At 32.2% G+C, this 12320-nt stretch overlaps 1 protein-coding gene and 1 pseudogene across 1 annotated transcript; both read right to left on the reverse strand.

The window, feature by feature from the left end:
* Positions 1 to 2933: 2933 nt before the first annotated feature.
* LOC141827406 (putative F-box protein At4g22170) lies at positions 2934 to 4175 on the reverse strand. The gene has a single exon (XM_074714638.1). It carries the CDS (start codon positions 4173 to 4175, stop codon positions 2934 to 2936), a length of 1242 nt encoding a protein of 413 aa, XP_074570739.1.
* Positions 4176 to 5266: 1091 nt separating this feature from the next.
* On the reverse strand, positions 5267 to 9842 carry LOC141827412 (protein TOPLESS-RELATED PROTEIN 2-like; annotated as a pseudogene).
* Between the last annotated feature and the right edge of the window lie 2478 nt (positions 9843 to 12320).

Consider the following 12320-nt stretch of genomic DNA (forward strand, 5'->3'; position numbering starts at 1 on the left):
CCTCAATTCCATTTTTAGTGGATAACTGAAGGATCTTTGTCTTTGCAGCAGGATAAACCAACAAATAGAAACTTTGAGACTTATTTTCTATCACCAAGTTAGCAACACAGATCTTTTGGTATGTGATTTAGTGAATTTGATTACAATATTTAACGTATGCAAGCCAGCAGAAAGAATCAAATTCACAGTCATGCAAGCAAATCATAGATGAAACAACTACTATTTTTAGCTTCAACAGATCTATCCAACACATCCAGACTAAGAAATACTATCTGTATACTCACTGGAATCCCTCACAATATCTTCTTAATTTTGAAAATCTTAGTAGGTTAAAGTCAATTGGATACTAATTCAATTTTGATAAAGTTGAAACAAATATTAGTTAATTGATCAGGTGTATCGATGAACTCGAAACCTAAAATTTGAGTTTTAGGTGTTTTTATAGTTTTGCTATAATAATTAGGATCCTTGATACAATAATTAGGGTTGCTATAGTGACTTGGGTTCATTGTAAACTCTAAACCATGAAAATAGAGTTTGCTATAATAACTTTAGGATTTGCTATCGTAACCGGTTTAGAGTTTTGGCTATAGTACTTTTGCTAGTATAACAAATCAATTTGTGGTTTCTAACAATCGATTGATGATTTCTATCAATTGATTGCTAAGGGAAAAAATAATCATTCTACATGCTTAAACGGTCTGATTAATCGATTGGTGAAGATAAATAATCATCGAATGCAACTCTATAAAAGAGAGTTTCGAGATCATTTGAAGGGGCCGATTCTTGGAGGTTTTGGAATAAAATGTTATTGTATTTTTGGACCAACAAAAAGTAATTTCAAACAATAAAAAAACATCTAAAGCAAATTTTTCAATGTAAAATTATTTTTAATTTCATTTACATTTGTATTTATTTTTCTTCTTGTGTTTTTGTAAGAACTTATTGTAAGAGATTTTTCTATCTCCAAAAGATATCCGAAAAGGAGAAAATTATAGTGATGGGAGATCGCTAGGACTAAGTTTTGGATTAGTCACCTTAAGAGGTAGATACTAAGTAAAATCTTAGAATTGTATATATGACGTCAAATTTGAGTCAAATTTTCGGATGCACATTCAAACGACGACGTACATAAGATTAAAACAAAGCGAATGAAGTTATTCCCTAGCTCTCTAGTTCGGACGTGCCCTAACAAATCTAAGTTGATAGTTAAGTATTTTTAAAGGATGACATTGTAATTCTTATAATTTTTTAAAATCTCTTTTCTTGATCATAAAAAAAAAATTTAATTTATTATTTTTACTTTTGAATATAATTAGATTGTTTCATCTCTTTTAAAAAACTTATTAACCATTATAAGTTTATATGTTATCATAAAATCTATTATAATTTTTTTAAATTTTTTTATTTTAAAATTATAGCTCTCATCCACCCTATCAATTTTTAATTTCTTACTCTACATATTTATTTAAATCTCATTTTATTAAAATCATCTCATTGGTCAAAATTTTTTATACTACCTCGAGCTCGTATAAGACTTCCCAAAATCTATATTTAATATTTTTACCTAATTTTACTTGAGGTTAGGAGTGCATACGGGTCGGATTTTATCAAATTCAAATAGTTATAATCGGACATTCGATATATTATATAGAAAAAAATATATACGATCATTACTCGATGTGGTTAGGTATCCGAATAATATCAAGTTTTCGATGTCGGAATATTAGAATAAAATCAAGTATTCGATGTGCCAAATTTATCAACATAATAAAAAATATTTTTTTAAAATAAAAAAAATAATCCAATTAATGAGCGGAATATTAGAAATCTTAATTTGCTTAATGACATTATTAGAAGGGTTAAAGGATTTATTTTATGCCCTAGGAAATGTCATGGTAAAAATAAAATAAAATAAAATTTAATTATCAGAATAAACTGTGGGTCCCATTGCAAGAGCCAATGGCGATGAGAGGAATAATCTTTAAGGATAGAATTTTTTAGCTGGCCGGATTTGTAATTATTTTATTTTTAATCTTTTAAGAACACCCCAACGCGCATGGATTTTTTTTATTTTTTATTTTTAAAATATATTTATTAAACGGTTAATTTTAACGGTTATTAACGATTAATTTTAATTTTTATTAAAAAATTATAAAATTAAATAAAATGGTTAATTTTTTAATGGCTAGTTCAAAATTATTCGACAAAACTTTTTATCATAAGACACACACATTTTAATATTATTTTTTAAAAATAGTAAAATTATTATTTTAAAAATAATATTTATTATTAAAAATAATAATAATAATTTTAATATTTTATAATATTTTTAAAATATATTTATTTAATATATAATTTTAAGATGATTGAGTGGATGGTGGAATCCATAAATAATGAGTGTTAATGTTAAAAGAAATGTGGGTGAAAGAAGTATGTTGTTATAATAAATATGTGACAATAAATCTCATGCACTTTAATGAGGTGGAGAACGTTATAACGCCAATGCATTGCGGATGCTTAATGGCTGAGTGATAGGGATGTAAGCTGAAACATTAACGAAGTTAATTTAATTATTCCTTGCTAATTATTTCCAAGGAAATTAATTAATAATTAATTAACCAAACTCAAATACATGTTTTTCTAAAATTTGGATATATACTATTACTAATTAAGTGTTTTAAGATATATTTTCTTTTAAATCTAGTTGGATGGAATGAGTTTAAATCACATTTGAATTCCATGTTCCATCGTAAAAGGACAAAAATATCTCTAGATAAAAAAAATAATCAATTTTATATTGCAACCCAATATTTTTTAAAATACATATAAAAAACAATACAAAATCATACATTTCGAACACCATAAATTTTTTTTTAAAAAAAAAGAAAGAACGCTACCTAAATAAGTAACTGACTGGCTACAGACATACTCTAATTAATGGAACTTGAGGGAGGCTTCCAATATAAACGGCTCCGAGTTGAAGGAAGAACGTAGGGAGTAAACCTTTGCAAATGTCTCGTGTGAAACCATTTCTGCTGCTGGAGAGAACGCACTCTCTCCACTGGATTTCGAATTAAATCGTCATCTGTAAAATATATAGAATTAGGCGTTGACAATGGAAGATCACACGCAGAAAAGCAAAGTGGGTTGCGGCCGCCCAAGAAGATGATGCAGTCTCCCAATTCCTTCGCTCCTAGTCTTATACTTAGAATCTCATGATCCACCACCACCCTGTTACCGCCTAAGGAGATGATAAACTCTCCCAAATCCATCGTTTTTTCTAGCCTTTTACTTTGCTGCTTCTCCTCCTCCTCATCTATCACCACCTTGTGAATCTTGACAGAGATGGTAAGATTTTCATTTCTCTGCCTCCAAATACTCAAAAGATCTCCTCGAGAAGTCTCGAGCAAATAGTGTATGTCGTCGCGATGTAGAGCTCGATCGACAATTCTAAATCTGGGCATTTCGCTATGTTCAATTTGGGTCTGAGCCTCGTCGAGATCACAAACATACACTTCTGAAAGTGCGCTCATATACAGTTTACCTTTATGGAAGACAATATTTTTAACTGAAATGGGATTCCTCAGATCGAACCATTGCTCGTCGCCGCAGCGGGTAAAAAATATTCTCCCGTCAAAATGTTGGAGGATCGCGACGGTGTAGCCATCTCCGAGCGATGGATCAGCAGATAGGATTGCGAGGCGATACCGTTCTAGGGCCGCATCATGGATCACTGGTTTCGACACCGTGCAGTTGACTAGGCGCCCTGTAAAGTCGCGGAAGGGGAGAAGGCGAGGGAGATCGATCTGCGCGCCGGTGATCGGGTTCAGCAGTTGTACGCAGTGGCGGGCGTCAATCGTGATGATCCAACCGTGAGCAGAGCCGAGGCATAGTCGGTCGTTTATGGGAGGGTCCGGGACGGGGACGGTGTAGCTCCTTCGCTCGTCGAAGGCGTAGAAGGTGATGCCGGATGGGGGATTGTTGTTAAGCATGAGCCAGGGGCTCTGCCCCCGGAACTTAAAGCATCCGTCGAGCGTGGACAGATGGCGGACGGCAGCCGACCACGAAACACAAACGGCGGCCGAGCGGAGAAATTGAGGAGGGGAGAGTTTGGAGAAGATAAGGGAGAAGAGATCGAGCGGGAGATCAGCCCAGCCGCCGCCGCCAGCCATGGGAGGAGAATATACGAGAGAGAGAAGTAGATGTGGCGGCGATATGGGAGCCGATGCCTTCTTCCTTAGATTTTATAATCTTGTCTCAAAGATTTCTTTTCAATTCTTTTCTTAACAATCATGATTTTTTACTAAAATCCAGATCACCTGTATGATTTTATAGAAAAAATTTTGATAAAATTGAATTTATTAAAACTGCAAGTAATTAATATCAGTATTTCTATCGAAATTTTACATCTTATTAGATTGAAATGGTTAAAATTAAAGAAACAAATTATTTCAATTATGTCTTTTTTATATATTTTTTTAAAGAAATTGATAATTTTAATTGTTTTTTTAAAAGACAAACACATTAATTGATAAACGAATATTTGTCAAATAATATATATATATATATAATGTATGAAAATTTATTGTTAAAATTATTAATTTTATTTTCAAATGAGAATTAAAAATCAGATTTAGATAAAAGCTCATCTCTTCATCTTAAACTTTAAATCTTTAAAAAAATAAAATAAAAAATTAAATCAATTTGTCATATCAATTATTGGTGCTCATGGATTACCATATATGGATGATTAAAGTAGCATGATTATATATTAATTCTTAAAGGTTGATTTAATTTATATGTCTTATGTTTGGCTGGATTAGAAGGAAACCGATTGCTTACTGCAGATCTGAAATTGATTTCCAAAACTTTTTTTTATATACATACTCCGATTTTCATAATTTCTCAAACCCATCTGAGTCCAGTGATTTTGAGGAAAATCCTGTATAATGGATTAATCAAACTATGTAATTATACAAAAGCTAAAATATGAATTGTATATCTAAATAAACCAGAGTTTAAAGATTGACGTATTCAGTTAAATCAGAGTTTAGAGAAATTGTCTATGCTTGAATAAACAGTGGAAAAATATAATAATACTATCCCCAACAAGAACGCCAATTTCAATGCTAAACAATAACATGTTATAATGAATGTAATTGACCAGAGACTAAAATCTTTCTTACCTACACGCCACAAGAAAATAGCTTCTTCATAATCCACCTAAAAGAAAATATAAAAGTATGAATAATTCATTATAAAGTTAAGCATTGGATGAATACTGAAGGTAGAGATATAGACTAGTAAGAATTATGAAAATAAGGCTAGTCGCAAATAACTGATAAATAGTGAACTCATCATATTTCAAACATATAAATGATAACTGATAACTAGTGTCTTTTAATGGAGTTGAGAACTAACCGAACACAAAGAATAGAGTTTACTGTCATAGATAGTTATTCGACTTTTGTGGACTGCCAACAGATGTTTCTGATCATTGTGAAATTGAATTTGGGTGTCCCCAACTAATGGAGATGGCCACCCAGTAGGCACCTGGATAAAACACAACCTTTGCTTCTCCCAGCCGTCTATGTTCCAAACACAAAGTTGCATATGACCAACAAGTGAAGGTGTTAAAAGACACATTAGAAGTGAAGATGTGAGAAGTTACAGTTTTAAAATATAGCTATCGGAAATATGGTCTGCATACCTGAGCATCAGCTCCAGCGGACACAAGAACATTTAATAAAGGGGAAAATACAAGGCCAGTTATCTTTTTTTGGTGGCCAAAGAGCTTGGCATAAAAGTGGCGATAAGCTGCAAGATATGTTTCCGTTTAGTTTATCCAAGAAATAAAAAGATGCGTGAGATTTTTGGTAGCAAGAGTACGTTAAATAAGTTCGTGGTTACTCACCTTAAATTTCATTATAGCAAATAAACAAAGAAACTTTTCCACCTGATGCAGATATTGCATAAGACTCATCATTAGATAAAGCAATACAAGCAGTTGCTTCTTCTGGATTATATTGTTATCACTCCTTTCATTGGTCACAAAAATACCATTTGATGGCTGCCAAAGCTGAGGAGCAACAGATGCAGTTGACTGAACGAGCAAAACAATTAAACAATCAGCACTAGGCTTATAGCAAATAGATAATTTCTTACAACTACTGTTTCTTTCTGACCTTGCCTGATGGATTTCGTTCGTCGCATGGCCACTTCCAGAGCTTATGCACAGCATTGGAACCAAGTGCTAATAAAGAAGGCCCAGAATCTGTGTAGATCAATCTCACAACCTGCAAGAGAACACAACTGAATAAGTTGCCAGTCACCTAATTGAAATATGAAAGATAAGTAGAAAAATAAAGATAACCATTGTAATACTGGGCAGCATAAAAGAGAACACATTATCAAAATGACTAGAGAAGATGGATAACAAACTAGCATATAAGGCAGCAAAATGAGGAATTTTCAAATAAAATTTCTCAAACATTACTTTGCTCAAATCAGAGGCTGTGTCTTCCAGGTTTCGGTTGTTTTGGCTTAGCTTTTTTACGAATCCTTGGATTGACATCAGCAGCCTTAGTACCATCCATAACAGCCTGCAGATTTTGCTCATGTCATATAAAATTTTGTAAACCATGGAAGTGTGGTTTGTCAAAAAATTCCATTCTAGCAGCCTACCACTGAAATTTGAAACACAATATTCACTTTGAGTAGTAGTTGCTGAATATTACCTTCACGTTCACGTTGGAATCAGATTGTTCATCAGCACTACATGAAGACTCAAACTTCTTTAAAACCTGTTGTCCAACAGCATTTGCTAGGATTTTGATTCTGTTATCAGTAGTTGTAACAGCAAGTAATGAACCATCTTTCTGGAATCTCAGTCCAGGAAATGCCTGCCGTGAAGAAAGAGTTGCATACAAACTAAAAATTTGAATTGCAAGAAATATACAAGCAAAGTTAATGTAGATTAGAGGTGAGTAAAAATTCGATTAAACCTAGACCCGACCACGGGCCGGGTCCAGCCCGGACCCGGTTAGCCAGGCTGAACCGGAACCGGCCCGGTAGGATGCCGGGCCGGTTACGGTTCAAGCCTATTTTGAACCGGCGGGTTGAACCGCCGGTTTGGGGTTTTTTTTTTAATTTTATGATTTTTTTTCAATATCTGTTTAATATATAATTGTATATATTATCAATACATTTTTATATAAAATATATTTATTCTTATTTAATTAAATTATAATTTAACGTGTAGTTGTTAGGGATTGAACCAGGACATCCTAGGACACAAGCGTATATACCCACCACTGTTCTACAACATCTTTTATTTATAAAATTAATATAATTATGTATATTAATTATATTTATATTTATTTAATTTAATTTTAATATAGGGAACAATTCTCACCGGTCAAAGACGTAGACACTCATCTATCCAATGACTTTTATACATAATTTCAATAAACTTATTCAATAAATTTATTTATATATTTATTTCAAAATTATATTTACATGACGTTAGTGAGGAACGAATCAGAGTCTCCCGCGTGAGAAAAAGGAATACACACCAATAAACTACATTGACTTTTCTCATTTTTTTTAATATTTTTTTTATATATATTTTAAATTTTTAATATAATAATCTTGAACCGTCGCGAACCATGAACCGAACCGTGAACCGGCGGTTCCGAATCGTGAACCGTAACCGTCTTGGGCGGTTAAGGTTAAGGGTCGACCTACCATGAACCGTCGAACCGGCGGTTCCGAACCGTCGAACCGGCGGTTCTGAACCGTGGTCAGGTCTAATTAAACCGAATAAACCGATCAAACCAAATCAAATTAAAAATTCGGTTCGATTATTTCATAAGTTCGGTTATTTAAAAAAAATGGTTTATTCGGTTAATTCGGTTCGATTTCGATTTTAAAATTTTTTATTCGGTTAAATCGAATAAACCGAATTAATTAAATTAGAAAAATAATTTATAAATTTTAAGTAACTAAAATTATAAATCCCTAATTCATTAGTAAAATTTTTATAATATTTAAAAAAATTCGGTTAATTCGGTCGAAAAACAAATTAACCAATAAAATATCGGTTCGATTTGTTCGATTTTTATTGAAAAATTCGGTGGGTTCGGTTGGTTTGAAAAAATCGGTTTATTCAGTTTTCAGTTAATTCAATTTGGTTCAGTTCGATTTTAACCGAATACTCACCCCTAATATAGATTAAGCTACTAACCGGAAGTCCGCCATCTGCATCAGTAGTAGTCAGTATATTAGTGTTATCCATATCCCAAAACTTAATCTGGCACTACAAAAAAAACATCAATTAGCGACCGAATTTTTTGTCGCTAAATTCAATTAGCGACCGATTCAAAAAATCATAAAAAATTTCGTCGTAATTGGATTTAGCGACCGAATTTGAAATCGGTCGCTAATTAGCGACGGAATCTGAATTCGATCGCTAATTTTAGCGACGGAATCGCTAATTTTAGTGACCGAATTTGAAATCGGTCGCTAATTTTAGCGACGGAATATGAATTCGATCGTTAAATTTAGCGACCGAATTTGAAATCGGTCGCTACTTTTTAGCGAAGGAATCTGAATTCGGTCGCTAAAATTAACGATCGAATTCAAATTCCGTCGCTAATTAGCGACCGATTTCAAATTCGGTCGCTAAATTTATAAATCATTACAACATTTTTAGAGTGAAAATTAGCGACCGAATGTGGATTCGATCGCTAAATTTCATCGTTAAATTTTAAAAAAAAAATTTATCAAAATTCCATGATTAACATACAATCATTATTAAAAATTTTACTCATACAATCTATATTTACATTCCACATTTAAATTCCATATCACACATTTATCTAAATGATAAAAAAATTAATTTTTTATTAAAAGATAAACTTGTTCATACAGGAATAATTTTGAGGTTGGCTGTGTCAAACTTGGTTGCAGGGATTCATTGCCTGCAACAAAGAAGCGGTTGACTGTGTCAAACTGGACAACTCCCAATGAGTACTGTTTTCTAAGGCCACTGCCCGCTTAATGGTTCCATCCGCATTCCACTCAACTAAATGTGAATCCCCATCTCTACTTGTTCCACATGAAAATTGTCTGCGACCAAATGATAAGACTTTAGCATGGATATTGGATAGTTATAAGTTGATTAGGATATAGAATAATTACTAATATTAGAGGAGGCATAACTAAAACTGGCAACTACAGCTACAGAGAATTTGATGACTATAAAATGACCACTAGCATTGACTGTCTTGTTCTCGAATCTAGTTATCTCATTGCTTGACAGAGTAGCAAATATATCGACCTTTGACAGAGATAATATGAACACACATCACCTTGTTTAGGGGTGAGCAACAATTCGATTAAACCGAATAAACCGATCGAACTAAAAAATTTGATTCGGTTATTTCAGAAATTTGATTATTTTTTCTATAAAAATCGGTTAATTCGGTTCGATTTTGATTTTAAAATTTCTTATTCGGTTAAACCGAATTATTCAAATTAAAAAAAATAATTTATAAATTTTAAGTAAATAAATTTATAAATCCCTAATTAATTAGTAAAATTTTCATGATATTTAAAAGATTCGGTTAATTCGGTTAAAAACCGAATTAACCGATAAAATATCGATTCGGTTTATTTGGTTTTTATTAAAAAATTCGGTCAGTTCGAAAAAAATCAGTTTATTCGGTTTTCGATTTGGTTCGATTCGATTTTAACTGAATGCTCAGCCCTAACCTTGTTCCATCTGCACTATATGCCATTGTTGTGCACCAGCCGCCAGGAGCATCATCATAGACCATTATATTGGAGGTTTCGAATTGTCATAGACCCATCTTTTGATTTTACCATCAATTGAAGTTGAGATGATAACCTTCACAGAGAGAAATAATGAAACAATATAAGGAGATGGATTTGGATAAATAAAGCATAATTAAAAATTTTGCATCGCAAAGTCACAAAGAGAAACAGTATATAACATAGCAATACATCGAAGTGAGAACAAACAGAATAAACAGGGGCTTCATGACCTTCCAATGTATACAGTTTGTGTCCAGTTATAGCATTCCACACCTATTCATCATGCAACAGAAGCTATTAAGAACATACAATTCTTTTTGTACAATCTTCTGACTAATCACATAAGCTATCCATTTCTAAAATATGTTACCTGTCCAGAGAATGCAGCATGGTGATTTACTTGTCGAAAGATTCAAAATGTTTCAGATCTTTAACAAGAATATCAACGACTTTTGCCTTGTCATGTTTGAACACTGCAAAAATAACAGTAATTAGCGACCAAATTTTTGGTCGCTAAATCCGATTAACGACCGATTAGCGACCGATAAAAAAAATCATAAAAAAATTCATCGTAAACTGATTTAGCGACCGAAATCAATTTCAGTCGCTAATTAGCGATCGAATCCAATTTCGATCGCTAAAATTAGCGACCGAATCCGATTTTCAAATTCCGTCATTAATTTTAGTGATCGAATTCACAATCGGTCGTTAATATTAATGACGAAACATAAAAAATGATCGCTAATTTGTAACCCTTTCAGCCACTCCCTTAACATTCGGTCGTTAATTAATGATTAAATTCAATTTCGATCATTAAAATTAACGACTGAAATCAAAATCGATCATAAAATTTAGTAATCGATTTTGGATTCGATCGTTAATTAGCGATTGAATTAAATTTTGATCAATAAATTGAATTATGATGAAATTTTTTATGATTTTTTCGATCGTTAATTGGATTTAATGATCGATTAGCGACCGAAAATTTGATCGTTAAATGTGATTATTTTTTGTAGTGTTGCTTGCAAGTAGGAAAAAAAGTGATGTCAAGTATGAAAAACACTATGAGATTTAAGAAAAATGACATGTTCACTTTCTTAATTAGATCAAAAAGTATCCCTTTTAACGACTAAATTCATAATCCGTCATTAAATTTAATTAGCAATCGATTTTCAAAATTTGTTATTAATTTTAGCGATTGAATTCACAATCGGTCATTAATATTAATGACAAAACATAAAAATCGATCGCTAATTTGCAATCCCTTTAGCGACTCCTTTAACATTCAGTCGTTAATTAACGATCGAATTCAATTTCAATCGTTAAATTTAGCGACTGAAATCAAAATCGATCGTAAAATTTAGTGACCGATTTTGGATTCGATCGTTAATTAGCGATCGAATTCAATTTCGATCGCTAAATTGAATTACAATAAAATTTTTTATGATTTTTTCGATCGTTAAATGGATTTAATGATCGATTAGCAACCAAAAATTCGATCATTAATTAAATGTGATTATTTTTTATAGTGTTGCCTGCAAGTAGAAAAAAAAAAGTGATGTCCAATGTGAAAAACACTATGAGATTTAAGAAAAATGGCATGTTCACTTTCTTAGTCAAGATCAAAAAGTGTCCCTTTTAACGACTAAATTCATAATTGGTCATTAAATTAAATTAGTGATCGATTTTCAAATTTTGTCATTAATTTTAGCGATCGAATTCACAATCGATCATTAATATTAATGACGAAACATAAAAATCGATCGCTAATTTGCAACCCTTTCAGCGACTTCTTTAACATTCGGTCGTTAATTAACGATAGAATTCAATTTCGATCGTTAAAATTAGCGACTGAAATCAAAATCGATCGTAAAATTTAGCGATCGATTTTGGATTCGGTCGTTAATTAACGATCGAATTCAATTTCGATCATTAAATTGAATTACGATGAAATTTTTTATGATTTTTTCGATCGTTAATTGGATTTGATGATCGATTATCGATCGAAAATTTGATCGTTAAATGTGATTATTTTGTAATGTTGCCTGCAAGTAGGGAAAAAAAGTGATGTCAAGTATGAAAAACACTATGAGATTTAAGAAAAATGGCATATTCACGTTCTTAATCAGATCAAAAAGTGTCCAGGGTTGAGTTTTCAGCTTGATGAATACTTGCACAGGAACAGAACATGCTCTACTATCCCACACTTTGAATTTCCTTTGTGCTAACCTTATTTCACGTCCCCAATGTCACTAACATTTGTTCCAACTGAAAGAAAATTGAATGGATATATATATAAAAAAGATGAGAGAATGTCAAAGCTAAAAGAACGGAAGATCAAGTTACCTAGAAGAATTGTATCGTGGATAGGGTGAAAATCCAAGCTCGTCACATTGAACCTTGATTAAGAGTTCGTACCACTGTTTTGGAAATGATATTGTGCTGATGAGTTACATTAGATAATTAGATAAAACTATATA

Source organism: Curcuma longa, chromosome 1 (genome assembly GCF_044706935.1).
Source record: "Curcuma longa cultivar G26 ecotype Majalengka, Jawa Barat chromosome 1, ITB_CL_G26_1.1, whole genome shotgun sequence".
NCBI classification, from domain to species: domain Eukaryota; kingdom Viridiplantae; phylum Streptophyta; class Magnoliopsida; order Zingiberales; family Zingiberaceae; genus Curcuma; species Curcuma longa.